Source organism: Pleurodeles waltl, chromosome 5 (assembly GCF_031143425.1).
Source record: "Pleurodeles waltl isolate 20211129_DDA chromosome 5, aPleWal1.hap1.20221129, whole genome shotgun sequence".
Classification (NCBI taxonomy): Eukaryota; Metazoa; Chordata; class Amphibia; order Caudata; family Salamandridae; genus Pleurodeles; species Pleurodeles waltl.
The window spans coordinates 70559286-70580140 of NC_090444.1; the positions used below are offsets into that span (position 1 = coordinate 70559286).

The window sequence follows — 20855 nt, forward strand, 5'->3', positions numbered from 1 at the left end:
TGTTTTGATATTGGGTTTCCTGCATGAGGTTTTTGGAATGCAATAAATAGTTGTTTAGTCTTTCTGATGTTTTTCGTTCTGTCAATGTAGTACATTAATGCTCTTTTGACATCTAATGTATGTAGTGCCCTCTCAGCTACGGAATCTGGCTGTGGGAAGAACACTGGTAGTTCCACTGTTTGATTTAGGTGGAACGGTGAAATAACCTTTGGTAAAAATTTAGGATTAGTCCTTAGGACGACTTTATTTTTGTGTAGTTGTATAAAAGGTTTGTAAGGAAATGCCTCCTTGGCATGGTTGCCCCCTGACTTTTTGCCTTTGCTGATGCTATGTTTACAATTGAAAGTGTGCTGAGGCCTGCTAACCAGGCCCCAGCACCAGTGTTCTTTCCCTAACCTGTACTTTTGTATCCACAATTGGCAGACCCTGGCATCCAGATAAGTCCCTTGTAACTGGTACTTCTAGTACCAAGGGCCCTGATGCCAAGGAAGGTCTCTAAGGGATGCAGCATGTCTTATGCCACCCTGGAGACCTCTCACTCAGCACAGACACACTGCTTGCCAGCTTGTGTGTGCTAGTGAGGACAAAACGAGTAAGTCGACATGGCACTCCCCTCAGGGTGCCATGCCAGCCTCTCACTGCCTATGCAGTATAGGTAAGACACCCCTCTAGCAGGCCTTACAGCCCTAAGGCAGGGTGCACTATACCATAGGTGAGGGTACCAGTGCATGAGCATGGTACCCCTACAGTGTCTAAACAAAACCTTAGACATTGTAAGTGCAGGGTAGCCATAAGAGTATATGGTCTGGGAGTCTGTCAAACACGAACTCCACAGCACCATAATGGCTACACTGAAAACTGGGAAGTTTGGTATCAAACTTCTCAGCACAATAAATGCACACTGATGCCAGTGTACATTTTATTGTAAAATACACCACAGAGGGCACCTTAGAGGTGCCCCCTGAAACTTAACCGACTATCTGTGTAGGCTGACTAGTTTTAGCAGCCTGCCACAAACCGAGACATGTTGCTGGCCCCATGGGGAGAGTGCCTTTGTCACTCTGAGGCCAGTAACAAAGCCTGCACTGGGTGGAGATGCTAACACCTCCTCCAGGCAGGAGTTGTCACACCTGGCGGTGAGCCTCAAAGGCTCACCTCCTTTGTGCCAACCCAGCAGGACACTCCAGCTAGTGGAGTTGCCCGCCCCCTCCGGCCAGGCCCCACTTTTGGCGGCAAGGCCGGAGAAAATAATGAGAATAACAAGGAGGAGTCACTGGCCAGTCAGGACAGCCCCTAAGGTGTCCTGAGCTGAGGTGACTCTAACTTTTAGAAATCCTCCATCTTGCAGATGGAGGATTCCCCCAATAGGGTTAGGATTGTGACCCCCTCCCCTTGGGAGGAGGCACAAAGAGGGTGTACCCACCCTCAGGGCTAGTAGCCATTGGCTACTAACCCCCCAGACCTAAACACGCCCTTAAATTTAGTATTTAAGGGCTACCCTGAACCCTAGAAAATTAGATTCCTGCAACAAGAAGAAGGACTGCCCAGCTGAAAACCCCTGCAGCGGAAGACCAGAAGACGACAACTGCCTTGGCTCCAGAAACTCACCGGCCTGTCTCCTGCCTTCCAAAGATCCTGCTCCAGCGACGCTTCCGAAGGGACCAGCGACCTCGACATCCTCTGAGGACTGCCCCTGCTTCGAAAAGACAAGAAACTCCCAAGGACAGCGGACCTGCTCCAAGAAAAGCTGCAACTTTGTTTCCAGCAACTTTAAAGATCCCTGCAAGCTCCCCGCAAGAAGCGTGAGACTTGCAACACTGCACCCGGCGACCCCGACTCGGCTGGTGGAGATCCGACGCCTCAGGAGGGACCCCAGGACTACTCTGATACTGTGAGTACCAAAACCTGTCCCCCCTGAGCCCCCACAGCGCCGCCTGCAGAGGGAATCCCGAGGCTTCCCCTGACCGCGACTCTTTGAATCCTAAGTCCCGACACCTGGGAGAGACCCTGCACCCGCAGCCCCCAGGACCTGAAGGACCGGACTTTCACTGGAGAAGTGACCCCCAGGAGTCCCTCTCCCTTGCCCAAGTGGAGGTTTCCCCGAGGAACCCCCCCCTTGCCTGCCTGCAGCGCCGAAGAGATCCCGAGATCTCTCATAGACTAACATTGCAAACCCGACGCGTGTTTTTACACTGCACCCGGCCGCCCCCGCGCCGCTGAGGGTGAAATTTCTGTGTGGACTTGTGTCCCCCCCGGTGCCCTACAAAACCCCCCTGGTCTGCCCTCCGAAGACGCGGGTACTTACCTGCAAGCAGACCGGAACCGGGGCACCCCCTTCTCTCCATTCTAGCCTATGTGTTTTGGGCACCACTTTGAACTCTGCACCTGACCGGCCCTGAGCTGCTGGTGTGGTGACTTTGGGGTTGCTCTGAACCCCCAACGGTGGGCTACCTTGGACCAAGAACTGAACCCTGTAAGTGTCTTACTTACCTGGAAAAACTAATCAAAACTTACCTCCCCTAGGAACTGTGAAAATTGCACTAAGTGTCCACTTTTAAAACAGCTATTTGTCAATAACTTGAAAAGTATACATGCAATTTTGATGATTTGAAGTTCCTAAAGTACTTACCTGCAATACCTTTCGAACGAGCTATTACATGTAGAATTTGAACCTGTGGTTCTTAAAATAAACTAAGAAAAGATATTTTTCTATATAAAAACCTATTGGCTGGATTTGTCTCTGAGTGTGTGTACCTCATTTATTGTCTATGTGTATGTACAACAAATGCTTAACACTACTCCTTGGATAAGCCTACTGCTCGACCACACTACCACAAAATAGAGCACTAGTATTATCTATTTTTACCACTATTTTACCTCTAAGGGGAACCCTTGGACTCTGTGCATGCTATTCCTTACTTTGAAATAGCACATACAGAGCCAACTTCCTACATTGGTGGATCAGCGGTGGGGTACAAGACTTTGCATTTGCTGGACTACTCAGCCAATACCTGATCACACGACAAATTCCAAAATTGTCATTAGAAATTCATTTTTGCAATTTGAAATTTTTCTAAATTCTTAAAAGTCCTGCTAGGGCCTTGTGTGTTAAGTCCCTGTTTAGCATTGTCTTTTAGAGTTTAAAAGTTTGTTAAAAGTTTGAAATTAGATTCTAGAAACAGTTTTAGATTCTTTAAAAAGTCTTCCAACTCTTAGCAAAATAATGTCTGATACAGAGATGAATGTGGTGGAACTCGACACCACACCTTACCTCCATCTTAAGATGAGGGAGCTAAGGTCTCTCTGTAATATCAAAAAAATAACCATTGGCTCCAGACCTACCAAAATTCAGCTCCAGGAGCTGTTGGCAGAGTTTGAAAAAGCCAACCCCTCTGATGATGACATCACAGAGGAAGAAATTAGTGACTTGGAGGCCAATGTCCCTCCTCCAGTCCTAAATAGGGAGAACAGGACCCCTCAAGTCCTGTCTCCAACTGTGTTAGTCAGAAATAGTGAGTCCCTCACAGGAGGGTCCCACATTTCTGAAATCACTGAGGATGCTCTCAGTGAAGATGACCTCCTGTTAGCCAGGATGGCCAAAAGATTGGCTTTAGAGAGACAGCTCCTAGCCATAGAAAGGGAAAGACAAGAGATGGGCCTAGGACCCATCAATGGTGGCAGCAATATAAATAGGGTCAGAGATTCTCCTGACATGTTAAAAATCCCCAAAGGGATTGTGACAAAATATGAAGATGGTGATGACATCACCAAATGGTTCACAGCTTTTGAGAGGGCTTGTGTAACCAGAAAAGTGAACAGATCTCACTGGGGTGCTCTCCTTTGGGAAATGTTCACAGGAAAGTGTAGGGATAGACTCCTCACACTCTCTGGACAAGATGCAGAATCTTATGACCTCATGAAGGGTACCCTGATTGAGGGCTTTGGATTCTCCACTGAGGAGTACAGGATTAGGTTCAGGGGGGCTCAAAAATCCTCGAGCCAGACCTGGGTTGACTTTGTTGACTACTCAGTGAAAACACTAGATGGTTGGATTCAAGGCAGTGGTGTAAGTAATTATGATGGGCTGTACAATTTATTTGTGAAAGAACACCTGTTAAGTAATTGTTTCAATGATAAACTGCATCAGCATCTGGTAGACCTAGGACCAATTTCTCCCCAAGAATTGGGAAAGAAGGCGGACCATTGGGTCAAGACAAGGGTGTCCAAGACTTCAACAGGGGGTGACCAAAAGAAAGGGGTCACAAAGACTCCCCAGCAGAAGGGTGATGAGACAACCAAAACTAAAAATAGTAAAGAGTCTTCTACAGGCCCCCAAAAACCTGCACAGGAGGGTGGGCCCAGAGCCTCTTCACAAAACAATGGGTACAAGGGTAAAAACTTTGATCCCAAAAAGGCCTGGTGTCATAGCTGTAAACAGCATGGACACCAAACTGGAGACAAGGCCTGTCCCAAGAAAGGTTCCACTCCAAACTCCCATCCAGGTAACACTGGTATGGCTAGTCTCCAAGTGGGATCAACAGTGTGCCCAGAGCAAATCAGGGTCCACACTGAAGCTACTCTAGTTTCTGAGGGTGGGGTGGATTTAGCCACACTAGCTGTCTGGCCGCCTAACATGCAAAAATACAGACAGCAACTCTTAATTAATGGGACTAGAATAGAGGGCCTGAGGGATACAGGTGCCAGTGTCACCATGGTGACAGAGAAACTGGTTTCCCCTGGCCAATACCTGACTGGAAAAACTTACACAGTCACCAACGCTGACAATCAGAGAAAAGTACATCCCATGGCAATGGTTACTTTAGAATGGGGAGGGGTCAATGGCCTGAAACAGGTGGTGGTCTCCTCAAATATCCCAGTGGACTGTCTGCTTGGAAATGACCTGGAGTCCTCAGCATGGGCTGAGGTAGAGCTAAAAACCCATGCAGCAATGCTGGGTATCCCTGAACTGGTGTGTGTGAAAACCAGAGCACAGTGCAAGGCACAGGGTGAAAAAGTAGAGCTGGAGTCTGGAAAAATGGCCCAGCCTACCAAGAGAACAGGAAAGTCAGTTGGGAAACCAACTGCAACACAGCCAAAGAAAGGGAACCTCTCTTCTCAGGAAGAAGTTCTGCCCTCTGAGGGAACTGAGCCTTTGGAGCTTGAACCTTATCAGGTTGAGCTCTTAGGCCCAGGGGGACCCTCAAGGGAAGAGCTGTGTAAGGGACAAGAAACCTGTCCCTCTCTTGAAGGCCTTAGGCAGCAAGCTGCTGAAGAGTCCAAAGGCAAGAAAAATGGAACACATAGGGTCTATTGGGAAGATGGGCTCCTGTACACTGAGGCCAGAGACCCCAAACCTGGTGCCACTAGGAGAGTGGTAGTGCCTCAGCTGTTCAGAGAGTTCATCCTAACATTGGCCCATGACATTCCCCTTGCTGGACATTTGGGACAAACCAAGACGTGGGAGAGGTTAGTCAACCACTTCTACTGGCCCAATATGTCCAACATGGTTAAGGAGTTTTGCCTCTCCTGCCCCACCTGTCAAGCCAGTGGTAAGACAGGTGGGCATCCAAAGGCCCCCCTCATTCCACTTCCTGTGGTGGGGGTGCCCTTTGAAAGAGTGGGTGTGGACATAGTTGGTCCACTGGAACCTCCCACAGCCTCAGGAAATATGTATATCCTGGTAGTAGTGGATCATGCTACCAGGTATCCTGAAGCTATTCCCCTTAGGTCGACTACTGCCCCTGCAGTAGCCAAGGCCCTCATTGGTATCTTTACCAGAGTGGGTTTCCCTAAGGAGGTGGTGTCTGACAGAGGTACCAACTTCATGTCAGCATACCTAAAGCACATGTGGAATGAGTGTGGAGTGACTTATAAATTCACTACACCTTACCATCCACAAACTAATGGCTTAGTTGAGAGATTCAACAAGACATTAAAGGGCATGATCATGGGGCTCCCAGAAAAACTCAAAAGGAGATGGGATGTCCTCCTGCCATGTCTGCTTTTCGCTTACAGGGAGGTACCACAGAAGGGAGTAGGGTTCTCACCCTTTGAACTTCTGTTTGGTCATCCTGTAAGGGGACCACTTGCCCTTGTTAAAGAAGGCTGGGAGAGACCTCTCCATGAGCCTAAACAGGACATAGTGGACTATGTACTTGGCCTTCGCTCTAGAATGGCAGAGTACATGGAAAAGGCAACCAAAAACCTTGAGGCCAGCCAACAGCTCCAGAAGTTTTGGTATGACCAAAAGGCTGCACTGGTTGAGTTCCAACCAGGGCAGAAAGTCTGGGTTCTGGAGCCTGTGGCTCCCAGGGCACTCCAGGACAAATGGAGTGGCCCTTACCCAGTACTAGAGAGGAAGAGTCAGGTCACCTACTTGGTGGACCTGGGCACAAGCAGGAGCCCCAAGAGGGTGATCCATGTGAACCGCCTTAAGCTCTTCCATGACAGGGCTGATGTGAATCTGTTAATGGTAACAGATGAGGATCAGGAGGCAGAGAGTGAACCTCTCCCTGATCTTCTGTCATCAGACCCAAAAGATGGCACAGTAGATGGAGTGATCTACTCAGACACCCTCTCTGGCCAACAGCAGGCTGATTGTAGGAGAGTCCTACAACAGTTTCCTGAGCTTTTCTCCCTAACCCCTGGTCAGACCCACCTGTGTACCCATGATGTGGACACAGGAGACAGCATGCCTGTCAAGAACAAAATCTTCAGACAGTCTGACCATGTTAAGGAAAGCATCAAGGTGGAAGTCCACAAGATGCTGGAATTGGGAGTGATTGAGCGCTCTGACAGCCCCTGGGCTAGCCCAGTGGTCTTAGTCCCCAAACCTCACACCAAAGATGGAAAGAAAGAGATGAGGTTTTGTGTGGACTACAGAGGGCTCAATTCTGTCACCAAGACAGATGCCCATCCAATTCCAAGAGCTGATGAGCTCATTGATAAATTAGGTGCTGCCAAATTTCTAAGTACCTTTGACTTGACAGCAGGGTACTGGCAAATAAAAATGGCACCTGGAGCAAAAGAAAAGACAGCATTCTCCACACCTGATGGGCATTATCAGTTTACTGTTATGCCCTTTGGTTTAAAGAATGCCCCTGCCACCTTCCAAAGGTTGGTGAATCAAGTCCTTGCTGGCTTGGAGTCCTTTAGCACAGCTTATCTTGATGATATTGCTGTCTTTAGCTCCACCTGGCAGGATCACCTGGTCCACCTGAGGAAGGTTTTGAAGGCTCTGCAATCTGCAGGCCTCTCTATCAAGGCATCCAAATGCCAGATAGGGCAGGGAACTGTGGTTTACTTGGGACACCTTGTAGGTGGAGGCCAAGTTCAGCCACTCCAACCCAAGATCCAGACTATTCTGGACTGGGTAGCTCCAAAAACCCAGACTCAAGTCAGGGCATTCCTTGGCTTGACTGGGTACTACAGGAGGTTTGTGAAGGGATATGGATCCATTGTGACAGCCCTCACTGAACTCACCTCCAAGAAAATGCCCAAGAAAGTAAACTGGACTGTGGACTGCCAACAGGCCTTTGACACCCTGAAACAGGCAATGTGCTCAGCACCAGTTCTCAAAGCTCCAGATTATTCTAAGCAGTTCATTGTGCAGACTGATGCCTCTGAACATGGGATAGGGGCAGTTTTGTCCCAAACAAATGATGATGGCCTTGACCAGCCTGTTGCTTTCATTAGCAGGAGGTTACTCCCCAGGGAGCAGCGTTGGAGTGCCATTGAGAGGGAGGCCTTTGCTGTGGTTTGGTCCCTGAAGAAGCTGAGACCATACCTCTTTGGGACTCACTTCCTAGTTCAAACTGACCACAGACCTCTCAAATGGCTGATGCAAATGAAAGGTGAAAATCCTAAACTGTTGAGGTGGTCCATCTCCCTACAGGGAATGGACTTTATAGTGGAACACAGACCTGGGACTGCCCATGCCAATGCAGATGGCCTTTCCAGGTTCTTCCACTTAGAAAATGAAGACTCTCTTGGGAAAGGTTAGTCTCATCCTCTTTCGTTTGGGGGGGGGTTGTGTAAGGAAATGCCTCCTTGGCATGGTTGCCCCCTGACTTTTTGCCTTTGCTGATGCTATGTTTACAATTGAAAGTGTGCTGAGGCCTGCTAACCAGGCCCCAGCACCAGTGTTCTTTCCCTAACCTGTACTTTTGTATCCACAATTGGCAGACCCTGGCATCCAGATAAGTCCCTTGTAACTGGTACTTCTAGTACCAAGGGCCCTGATGCCAAGGAAGGTCTCTAAGGGATGCAGCATGTCTTATGCCACCCTGGAGACCTCTCACTCAGCACAGACACACTGCTTGCCAGCTTGTGTGTGCTAGTGAGGACAAAACGAGTAAGTCGACATGGCACTCCCCTCAGGGTGCCATGCCAGCCTCTCACTGCCTATGCAGTATAGGTAAGACACCCCTCTAGCAGGCCTTACAGCCCTAAGGCAGGGTGCACTATACCATAGGTGAGGGTACCAGTGCATGAGCATGGTACCCCTACAGTGTCTAAACAAAACCTTAGACATTGTAAGTGCAGGGTAGCCATAAGAGTATATGGTCTGGGAGTCTGTCAAACACGAACTCCACAGCACCATAATGGCTACACTGAAAACTGGGAAGTTTGGTATCAAACTTCTCAGCACAATAAATGCACACTGATGCCAGTGTACATTTTATTGTAAAATACACCACAGAGGGCACCTTAGAGGTGCCCCCTGAAACTTAACCGACTATCTGTGTAGGCTGACTAGTTTTAGCAGCCTGCCACAAACCGAGACATGTTGCTGGCCCCATGGGGAGAGTGCCTTTGTCACTCTGAGGCCAGTAACAAAGCCTGCACTGGGTGGAGATGCTAACACCTCCTCCAGGCAGGAGTTGTCACACCTGGCGGTGAGCCTCAAAGGCTCACCTCCTTTGTGCCAACCCAGCAGGACACTCCAGCTAGTGGAGTTGCCCGCCCCCTCCGGCCAGGCCCCACTTTTGGCGGCAAGGCCGGAGAAAATAATGAGAATAACAAGGAGGAGTCACTGGCCAGTCAGGACAGCCCCTAAGGTGTCCTGAGCTGAGGTGACTCTAACTTTTAGAAATCCTCCATCTTGCAGATGGAGGATTCCCCCAATAGGGTTAGGATTGTGACCCCCTCCCCTTGGGAGGAGGCACAAAGAGGGTGTACCCACCCTCAGGGCTAGTAGCCATTGGCTACTAACCCCCCAGACCTAAACACGCCCTTAAATTTAGTATTTAAGGGCTACCCTGAACCCTAGAAAATTAGATTCCTGCAACAAGAAGAAGGACTGCCCAGCTGAAAACCCCTGCAGCGGAAGACCAGAAGACGACAACTGCCTTGGCTCCAGAAACTCACCGGCCTGTCTCCTGCCTTCCAAAGATCCTGCTCCAGCGACGCTTCCGAAGGGACCAGCGACCTCGACATCCTCTGAGGACTGCCCCTGCTTCGAAAAGACAAGAAACTCCCGAGGACAGCGGACCTGCTCCAAGAAAAGCTGCAACTTTGTTTCCAGCAACTTTAAAGATCCCTGCAAGCTCCCCGCAAGAAGCGTGAGACTTGCAACACTGCACCCGGCGACCCCGACTCGGCTGGTGGAGATCCGACGCCTCAGGAGGGACCCCAGGACTACTCTGATACTGTGAGTACCAAAACCTGTCCCCCCTGAGCCCCCACAGCGCCGCCTGCAGAGGGAATCCCGAGGCTTCCCCTGACCGCGACTCTTTGAATCCTAAGTCCCGACACCTGGGAGAGACCCTGCACCCGCAGCCCCCAGGACCTGAAGGACCGGACTTTCACTGGAGAAGTGACCCCCAGGAGTCCCTCTCCCTTGCCCAAGTGGAGGTTTCCCCGAGGAACCCCCCCCTTGCCTGCCTGCAGCGCCGAAGAGATCCCGAGATCTCTCATAGACTAACATTGCAAACCCGACGCGTGTTTTTACACTGCACCCGGCCGCCCCCGCGCCGCTGAGGGTGAAATTTCTGTGTGGACTTGTGTCCCCCCCGGTGCCCTACAAAACCCCCCTGGTCTGCCCTCCGAAGACGCGGGTACTTACCTGCAAGCAGACCGGAACCGGGGCACCCCCTTCTCTCCATTCTAGCCTATGTGTTTTGGGCACCACTTTGAACTCTGCACCTGACCGGCCCTGAGCTGCTGGTGTGGTGACTTTGGGGTTGCTCTGAACCCCCAACGGTGGGCTACCTTGGACCAAGAACTGAACCCTGTAAGTGTCTTACTTACCTGGAAAAACTAATCAAAACTTACCTCCCCTAGGAACTGTGAAAATTGCACTAAGTGTCCACTTTTAAAACAGCTATTTGTCAATAACTTGAAAAGTATACATGCAATTTTGATGATTTGAAGTTCCTAAAGTACTTACCTGCAATACCTTTCGAACGAGCTATTACATGTAGAATTTGAACCTGTGGTTCTTAAAATAAACTAAGAAAAGATATTTTTCTATATAAAAACCTATTGGCTGGATTTGTCTCTGAGTGTGTGTACCTCATTTATTGTCTATGTGTATGTACAACAAATGCTTAACACTACTCCTTGGATAAGCCTACTGCTCGACCACACTACCACAAAATAGAGCACTAGTATTATCTATTTTTACCACTATTTTACCTCTAAGGGGAACCCTTGGACTCTGTGCATGCTATTCCTTACTTTGAAATAGCACATACAGAGCCAACTTCCTACAAGGTTCTTGTATTGTAAACGCCTGAATTTCGCTTACTCTTCTTAGAGATGTAATGGCGATGAGAAATGCAACCTTCCAGGTTAGGAACTGTATTTCGCAAGAGTGCATGGGTTCAAAAGGTGGACCCATGAGTCTTGTTAAGACAACATTTAAGTTCCATGAAGGAACAGGTGGTGTTCTTGGTGGTATAATTCTTTTAAGGCCTTCCATGAATGCTTTAATGACTGGTATCCTATATAGGGAAGTTGAATAGGTAGTCTGCAGGTATGCAGATATTGCCGCAAGGTGTATTTTAATGGAAGAGAAGGCTAGGTTAGATTTTTGTAAGTGAAGCAAGTAACCCACTACATCCTTTGGAGTTGCGTGTAAAGGTTGGATCTGATTATGATGGCAGTAGCAGACAAACCTCTTCCATTTACTTGCATAGCAGTGCCTAGTGGACGGCCTTCTGGCTTGCTTTATGACTTCCATACATTCTTGGGTAAGTTGTAAGTGTCCGAATTCTAGGATTTCAGGAGCCAGATTGCTAGATTCAGCGATGCTGGATCTGGATGTCTGATCTGTTGGTTGTGTTGTGTTAACAGATCCGGCCTGTTGGGCAATTTGATGTGGGGTACTACTGATAGGTCTAGCAGTGTTGTGTACCAGGGTTGCCTTGCCCAAGTTGGTGCTATTAAAATGAGTTTGAGTTTGTTTTGACTCAATTTGTTTACCAGATAAGGAAGGAGAGGGAGAGGAGGAAAAGCGTAGGCAAATATCCCTGACCAGTTCATCCATAGGGCATTGCCTTTGGACTGCCTGTGTGGGTATCTGGATGCGAAGTTTTGGCATTTTGCGTTCTCTCTTGTTGCAAACAAGTCTATTTGAGGTGTTCCCCAGAGTCTGAAGTAAGTGTTTAGAATTTGGGGGTGAATTTCCCATTCGTGGACCTGTTGGTGATCTCGAGAGAGATTGTCTGCAAGCTGATTCTGGATCCCTGGAATAAACTGCGCTATTAGGCGAATGTGGTTGTGAATTGCCCATCGCCATATCTTCTGTGCTAGAAGGCTCAACTGCGTTGAGTGTGTCCCCCCCTGTTTGTTTAGATAATACATTGTTGTCATGTTGTCTGTTTTGACAAGAATGTACAGTATTTGTGAGTTATAAGTGGTTGGAAAGCCCTTAATGCTTGGAAAACGGCTAGCATTTCTAGGTGATTTATATGCAGTTTTGTTTGATGTACGTTCCATTGTCCTTGTATGCTGTGTTGATCGAGGTGTGCTCCCCACCCTGTCATGGAAGCATCTGTTATTACGTATTGTGGCACTGGGTCTTGGAATGGCCGCCCTTTGTTTAAATTTATACTGTTCCACCATAGAAGCGAGAGGTAAGTTTGGCGGTCTATCAACACCAGATCTAGAAGGTGACCCTGTGCTTGTGACCATTGTGATGCTAGGCACTGTTGTAAGGGCCTCATGTGTAGTCTTGCGTTCGGGACAATGGCTATGCATGAAGACATCATGCCTAGGAGTTGTAATATCATCTATGCTTGTATTGTTTGTGTTGGATACATGCGTTGTGTGATCTTGTTGAAATTTTGAATTATTTGTGGACTTGGAGTGGCTACTCCTTTTGTTGTGTCTATTATGGCTCCCAGGTATTGTTGTACTTTGCACGGCAAAATGTTGGATTTTGCAAAGTTGACGGTGAAACCTAGTTTGTAGAGGGTTTGTATGATTTGATTTGTGTGTTGTAAGCACTTTGTTAGTGAATTGGTTTTGATTAGCCAGTCGTCTAGATACGGGAATAGATGTATTTGCTGCCTTCTGATGTGTGCAGCCACTACTGCTAGACATTTTGTAAAGACTCTTGGTGCGGTTGTTAAACCAAAAGGCAATACTTTGAATTGGTAATGTATTCCTTTGAATACGAACCGTAGGTATTTCCTGTGCGACGGATGTATTGGTATATGGAAATACGCGTCTTTGAGGTCTAAGGTTGTTATGTAGTCCTGTAGTTTTAGCAATGGTAACACTTCTTGTAGCGTGACCATGTGAAAGTGGTCTGATTTGATGTAGGTGTTTAGTATTCTGAGGTCTAGGATTGGTCTCAGTGTTTTGTCCTTTTTTGGTATTAAGAAGTACAGTGAATAGACTCCTGTGTTTGTTTGTGTCTTTGGTACTAATTCGATTGCATTCTTTTGCAATAGTGCTTGAACTTCTATTTCCAGAAGTTCGGAATGTTGTTTTGATAAATTCTGTGCTTTTGGTGGTATGTTTGGAGGGAATTGTAGGAATTCTATGCAATAACCATGTTGGATAATTGCTAAGACCCAAGTGTCTGTAGTTATTTCCTCCCATGCTTTGTAATAATGACCTCTTCTTCCCCCCACTGGTGTTGTGTGGAGGGGGTGAGTGACATCTGAGTCACTGCTTGGTTGTAGGGGTTTTGGGGCTTTGAAATTTTCCTCTATTCCTAGGGAATTGCCCTCCTCTGTATTGGCCCCGAAAGCCTCCCCTGTACTGTCCCTGGTAGCTGGACGGTGTTGCCTGCGAGGTGCTGGCTTGTGTGGCCTGACCCCGAAACTCCCCTCTAAAGGGTGTCTTGCGGAAGGTGCTGTAGGTTCCTCTGCTCTGCGGGGAGTAGAGTGCGCCCATGGCTTTAGCAGTGTCAGTGTCTTTTTTAAGTTTTTCGATTGCCGTGTCCACTTCTGGTCCGAACAGTTGTTTTTCGTTGAATGGCATATTGAGCACTGCCTGCTGTATCTCTGGTTTGAACCCAGACGTTCTTAGCCATGCGTGCCTTCTAATGGTCACAGATGTATTAATTGTTCTTGCAGCTGTGTCTGCTGCGTCCATAGAAGATCGTATCTGGTTATTTGATATGTTCTGTCCTTCCTCAACCACCTGCTTTGCCCTCTTTTGTAGTTCCTTGGGAAGATGCTCGATGAGGTGTTGCATCTCATCCCAATGGGCTCTGTCATAGTGCGCAAGTAGTGCTTGAGAGTTAGCGATGCGCCACTGGTTTGCAGCTTGTACTGCGACTCTTTTCCCAGCTGCATCAAACTTACGGCTCTCTTTATCTGGGGGTGGTGCATCCCCAGATGTGTGGGAGTTGGCTCTTTTCCGAGCTGCTCCTACTACAACGGAATCTGGTGGCAGCTGTGTGGTGATGAAAACAGGGTCTGTAGGAGGTGCCTTATACTTCTTTTCCACCCTTGGCGTTATTGCCCTACTCTTGACCGGCTCCTTGAAGATTTCCTTTGCGTGCCGAAGCATACCTGGCAGCATAGGCAGGCTTTGGTAGGAGCTGTGGGTGGAGGAGAGGGTGTTGAATAAAAAGTCATCCTCGACTTGTTCTGAGTGGAGGTTTACGTTGTGGAATTGTGCTGCTCTAGCCACCACTTGAGAGTATGCTGAGCTGTCTTCTGGTGGTGAGGGCTTTGTTGGATATGCCTCCGGACTGTTGTCCGACACTGGGGCGTCATATAAGTCCCAAGCGTCTTGATCCTGGTCACCTTGGCTCATGGTGGTGTGAGCCGGGGAATGTGACGGAGTTTGCGCTGGTGAGACGTTAATTACAGGTGGAGGAGAGGGTGGCGGAGTCACCTTTTTCACCATTTTTGTTTGTGGCGCCTGGTCTGTTTGAAACTCCAGTCTCCTTTTTCTCCTAATAGGGGGAAGGGTGCTTATTCTTCCTGTTCCCTGCTGTATGAAAATACGTTTTTGCTTACGGTCCACTTCGGTGGATTGCAGCTCTTCCTCAAACCTATGCTTTTGCATCTGAGAGGACAGTGATTGCTCCTCTGTATAAGAGCCTGGACCTGGGTCGGTTACGGGTTGTTTCGGCACCGAAACCCTGCCTGTATCTTTTTTCGGCTCCGAGGTGGCTTTTTTCTTTTTTGGAGTTGAAACCTCTCGGCGTCGATCTTTGTCGGTGCCGCTGTCTCGGCGTCGAGCCGTTTCTACACCGCTATCTCGGTGTTGTTGCTTCTCTCCAGCACTTTCTCGATCCCGAGAAGGCTGCGTGCCGGTGTCTCGACTGGAGTCGGACGATCTCGGCACTGTTTGGGCCTTTTTCGGTGCCGATGGTCGGTCACCGAATTTATGGGTAGAGCCATGGCCTGGTGGCAGTGGCGTCCCCTGGGCCTTGTCACTTTTCTTATGTGTTGTTTTCGACGTCTTACTCACGGTTCTTTGATCGTCTAATTCCTCGGAGTCCGATTCGTGGATCGAAAAGGTTTCTTCTTCCTCTTGTTCCTCGAACTCTCGGTGCGCTGTCGGCGTGGACGCCATCTGAAGTCTCCTGGCTCGACAGTCACGGAGTGTCTTTCGGGACCGGAACGCGCGACAGGCCTCGCAAGTCTCTTCACTGTGCTCAGGTGACAGGCACAGGTTACAGACCAAATGTTGGTCTGTATACGGGTATTTGTTGTGACATTTGGGACAAAAACGGAACGGGGTCCGTTCCATCGGCGTTGTTCGACACGCGCTCGGGCCGACCAGGCCCCGACGGGGGATCGAAAACTACCCCGAAGGGCACCGGAGCGCGTCGATCTTCGATGCGGTGTTGAATCTAACTACGCCGATCCCGAACGCAACAATACCGACGAAAATCTTCCGATATTTACTAACTTTCCGTTCCGAAACTCGGAGCGACAGGAACACGTCCGAACCCGATGGCGGAAAGAAAACAATCGAAGATGGAGTCGACGCCCATGCGCAATGGAGACAGAAGGAGGAGTCACTCGGTCCCGTGACTCGAAAGACTTCTTCGAAGAAAAACAACTTGTAACACTCCGACCCAACACCAGATGGCGAGCTATGCAGAACATGTGTATCTACAGCGACAGATGCCATCGAACATAATATTTTATCTCCTCTTCCGAAGTCTACACACTTAGCCATGTTAGTGTAAACTGTGGTGGGATGTTCTATTCAGCATGTTAGATTTAATCATGTCAGCAGCACCAATAGCCATTGGTTAAACATGCTCAGTCAACGTCTAGTTACAGATGCACCAACTCTTACAATTGTATCTTTCCTAGACCAGCTTGCACTGGATAAAAGGAGCGCTGTCCAAACAAAGCATCACTAAGAACCAGGGAATGCTCACCTCATAAGAAGAAACAAATCTGCAATTTTGTCTAAACATTGACCTTACCTTGCTCCCCAAGCCAACATAGTGGCAAAGTATGTTAAGATGTAAACCTCTCTTCCAAGGAAAACTCTGCCACTCGTTCTGGTAGGACCAAGTATCCAGAACACCCATCAACCCCAACCCATGAGCTAAACTTAACTCACTTGAAGATCATGAAGCTCCTCAGAAATGAACTTTTAAGTCTGGCTTCCAATTCAAAGAGAAATGGCACATGGGCCATGTCACCATGTTCAATCCTCCTCCAGCAATGAAACTGTCGCTAACAGCCAATAATCTGAAGTAATCAAAAGGGGAACTATAGCACTTTTACAACACTCCAAATAAAGATAATGCATTTAAATGAAGAAGCATCTAGTGGCGCCTTGAAGACTTTCAAAAACTCCACATTGAAATAAGTGTATTGCGCAAACAATTATGAATCCACTTTATGGCAAACATGGTGTAAGGAAATGCCTCCTTGGCATGGTTACCCCCTGACTTTTTGCCTTTGCTGATGCTAAGTTATGATTTGAAAGTGTGCTGAGGCCTGCTAACCAGGCCCCAGCACCAGTGTTCTTTCCCTAACCTGTACTTTTGTTTACACAATTGGCACACCCTGGCATCCAGGTAAGTCCCTTGTAACTGGTACCCCTGGTACCAAGGGCCCTGATGGTACCAAGGGACCCCCCGGCGACTCCAAGACAGTGAGTAACCAAAGTTGTCCCCCCTGAGCCCCCACAGCGACGCTTGCAGAGGGAATCCCGAGGCTCCCCCTGACCGCGACTGTCTGAATCCAAAATCCCGACGCCTGGAAAAGACCCTGCACCCGCAGCCCCCAGGACCTGAAGGATCGGAACTCCAGTGCAGGAGTGACCCCCAGGAGGCCCTCTCCCTTGCCCAGGTGGTGGCTACCCCTAGGAGCCCCCCCCTTGCCTGCATCGCTGAAGAGACCCCTTGGTCTCCCATTGAAACCTATTGAAAACCAGACGCGTGTTTGCACACTGCACCCGGCCGCCCCCGTGCTGCTGAGGGTGTACTTTCTGAGCTGACTTGTGTCCCCCCCGGTGCCCTAAAAAAAAACCCTGGTCTGCCCTCCGAAGACGCGGGTACTTACCTGCTGGCAGACTGGATCCGGGGCACCCCCTTCTCCATTGAAGCCTATGTGTTTTGGGCACCACTTTGAACTCTGCACCTGACCGGCCCTGAGCTGCTGGTGTGGTAACTTTGGGGTTGCTCTGAACCCCCAACGGTGGGCTACCTTGGACCCCAATTTGAACCCCGTAGGTGGTTTACTTACCTGCAAGAACTAACATTAACTTACCTCCCCCAGGAACTGTGAAAATTGCAGTGTCCACTTTTAAAATAGCTATATGTGTTTTATGTAAAAAGTATATATGCTATTGTGATTATTCAAAGTTCCTAAAGTACTTACCTGCAATACCTTTCAAATGAGATATTACATGTAGAATTTGAACCTGTGGTTCCTAAAATAAACTAAGAAAATATATTTTTTCTATACAAAAACCTATTGGCTTGGAATTGTCTCTGAGTGTGTGTTCCTCATTTATTGCCTGTGTGTATGTACAACAAATGCTTAACACTACTCCTTTGATAAGTCTACTGCTCGACCACACTACCACAAAATAGAGCATTAGTATTATCTCTTTTTGCCACTATCTTACCTCTAAGGGGAACCCTTGGACTCTGTGCATGCTATTCCTTACTTTGAAATAGCACATACAGAGCCAACTTCCTACAGTGATGATTAAAAAGTACTAGGACCGTGCAGAGGTTCAAGTGTCTGCAATTTAGAAGCAGCCTTACTGGTATCACGTTTGAAGTTCAAATAAAAACTCTGGCAACAGGATTCTCTGTGAGATTTGCATAATCTGCCACCGCCGTGGGAAGAGCATCTAGGCCGAGATCTGGTTTCCATTATATTTTAATTCTACCTGAATCCTATTTTTCTTTTTCACTTGGTCACACAATAAGCCAAGGCTACGTACAGAAATCCTGGCCCCCTCCAAATATAAACCACCGATGATATGTGTTCTAGAGGCGCGACCGCGGAGAATGTCACTGGGATTCTTTGAAACGTGCACTGACCAGGCCTCTCTGCAGAACCCACATACATCCAATCAATGATGCAGGAAGGCAAGTTCCTACAGAGCTGTAGTGACACCAAGATGCAGTCTCCGCTTGCTTCCTTCATGTTAAGAGCTACTCACCTCAGTGACATAATCTGCTGTGAGGGGGAGAAAGTACACCTTGTCGGCCAGGCCCTTGGACGTCTGTACTGTGGCAATGTTGGGATTTATCAGAACTGTCTGGATTTTCTCTTCTTTTAAAGCTTTGATTGCCTTTAACCAAAAGAAAAATTACAAGCAAATGAGCATTATTAACACAGGAGTGAGGGGAGTTCGTATGATGAAAAGGCAAGCAAGGGTTGAGCAATCTGACCTGGGAGCCAGAGTAGTCGAACTCCCCGGCCTGCCCAATGGAGAGCCCTCCAGAGCCAAGGATTAGAACTTTGGTGGGCCGAGAATCAGCCAGGACCCCCACATCCGGTGAATTTTCATATGTCAGCATCTCCCGCAACCTTTTCTTCACTACGGAGAGAACACAATTATTTAACAGGCATTTGCAATGGGTCTCGCATTTGCTCGAGTTACATATATTAGCGTTGTAAATCCCTAACTGGACTTTTCTTGCCACATAAATTGAAAATTAAAAGTAACAGTTGACCCAAGCGAGCAGATATAAGGCGCCACGGCCGCCATGAGTGTGAGCGCGAAGAGGAGGCACGAAAGGAAAAAGAAGTTTGCCCGCAGTCAAACGTATCGGCAATCGTGCTATTATCCGTGTACAGGGCACTAACAAAACCTCCCGAGGGAGGAACTTAAAGCATTTACCAATGATAAGTAAGGATTTTTAAAAGGCAAGCCCACAAACGAGTGATAGTGATGGGTGTGCTTAAAAGCCCACATATAGATTACAACAGGTCACAGCTCTTGTGCACTCGACCTAAAAGTGAGCAAGAGAAAAATAGAAGGAAGGAATCACCACTTTCCCTTCTTCAGATTTTCATTTTCACAGCACAATTCTAAAAGAAATACTAAAGTGCTGCTACAGAACATCTTAGCTGAACAAAAACAGAACAGTTTACTTAGACAGTGCCATATAACCTGCATGCAAATATTTCAGAGAGTCACATCTATAACAGTCCCCATTAAAAGTTGCAGGGCTCCAATCCACTTTCTGAACTTGGCCTTCCATAACTTGCACAGGAACATCTAACTCTCCACCTTGAACCAAGTACAGAAACAGCAAATCACCTCAAAAATCAATCCCGCAATGCTCTTATTACTCCAATCCACTGCGCTGGAACAACTTTTCACTACATCACAATCCATTAATCACTCGCTGACTTTATGCTGGTCCACGAGCATTTGGAAATACCACAAATATACTACCTCATAACAGAGCACGGATAAACAGCCTTCTAACATCACCTGTGTGAGCTCTGAACAGTTACAAACTAAAACCTATTGCAATATTGTTATATTTCACTCAACACCCTTTTTGATACACAGTGGTGTTTGGCTATTATCAATAATAGCTCAACATTTTCTTCAAACTTCTCAAAACATCAGATGCACATAAAAGAGAAATCAATGCTTGCCTTTCTAGCAGAAGGCAGAAAGAAAAAACGCTTAATCTACGAAAGGTGCTGTGCCAAAGAACTACTTCTGGGGATGAAGAGTGCAGAAGTGCACAGGGTACTGGAAATAGTAGCTTGCCTGTCTTCCCACACGGGCTCCCATTTTTCAGATCACGGACTGTGTCCAAGAACACATCAAAGAGGCCAACCAGGTCCATGGGCCCAGCTCTGTGTTCCGGATGGAACTGGACACTGTAAAAGAAAAAAAATACATACATCAGGAAATATTACTTGTTATGAGCTATATTCGTTGATGCACGTATTTTTTTTATATTTGTGTCATCTAGCAGCTGTGTCCTGTAACAACAGAATTAGAGTTGAAAGTGGTCACAGATTCACTTTTTGAAAATAAAAATGTATGCCTTCTAGTGATTGGACAGAAAAGAGACCCCCCCAAAAAAAAAAAAACAGAAAGAATAATAAAATACAACAAAAAAGACTTCACTGTGGGAGTTGCTACTGGACGTGTCTGCATTGAGATTTCTGTATGAAGTAGAACAGTGCACCACAGATTAAAAAATGAAACGCGGCCATGAAATGGAGGGTGCGTCTGAACAGAACATAGATGTGAAGCTGCAGGCAGGTTTACTCGCGTCACCAGTTCTTCAGATCACACACAAACTCACCCTACTGCAGGGGATCACATCAAACCAGACCACACCCTCCCCCTCCTCTTCCAAATGGTCTACGTTTGAAGACTTCAGTGAGGCCTATGGTATAGGACCATGGGTTCTGCTAGAGCTATCTCTTCACCTGAAGAATGGTTTGGTCTCATGAACGACACCCTCGTTAGAGCGGTCGTTGGCGTTGGTGAAGAGCGCAGACCAGCCCTTGGGAAGAGTGGTTGGGTCCACAGCAAAGCCATGGTTCTGAGAAGTGATGAAGCAGCGCTGCGTATCCTCATGAATGCACGGCTGGTTGTGGCCACGATTCCCGTACCTGAAAAGACATTTCACATTTAAAAAGCACTGGTGAAGAACAGAAGCAGCACGAGCAGAATAGAACGAACAGAAGCAACGTGGTCAACACCTGCTTGCGTGACCATGGGTTATTAAAGAGCGGTGTGCTCAAAATGCAGGTTCGGAAGGTCAGGATGGAACACAGGAAGCAAACAAGAGGAAGTAAGGGAACCAAATGAGGGAGAGGAAATGAAGCTGTCCCTGCCATTAAGAAGGAAGCGGAAATGTCCTTAAGGCCCAGTGGCAAAGAGAACGGACGTGCCTAGAAAGTCGTACAGAAAGAGGTGAGAGCTCCCACATCACAGCAACATGGGCAAGGTAGAGCGAGAGCCCGGGCTACAGG

The 20855-nt window shown here is 47.8% G+C and overlaps 1 protein-coding gene across 5 annotated transcripts in view; it reads right to left on the minus strand.

Moving 5' to 3' along the window:
• The window catches only part of CAD (carbamoyl-phosphate synthetase 2, aspartate transcarbamylase, and dihydroorotase), a 617432-nt gene that overhangs the window by 536360 nt on the left and 60217 nt on the right, over nt 1-20855 (minus strand). For all 5 annotated transcript variants that reach the window (XM_069233593.1, XM_069233597.1, XM_069233596.1 and 2 more), the window contains exons 7-10: nt 20307-20492; nt 19633-19745; nt 18293-18441; nt 18061-18192 (exon numbers count right to left, since the gene is read on the minus strand). In XM_069233593.1, coding sequence (XP_069089694.1) covers nt 18061-18192; nt 18293-18441; nt 19633-19745; nt 20307-20492 — 580 coding nt within the window. The remainder of the gene's footprint in view (nt 1-18060; nt 18193-18292; nt 18442-19632; nt 19746-20306; nt 20493-20855) is intronic.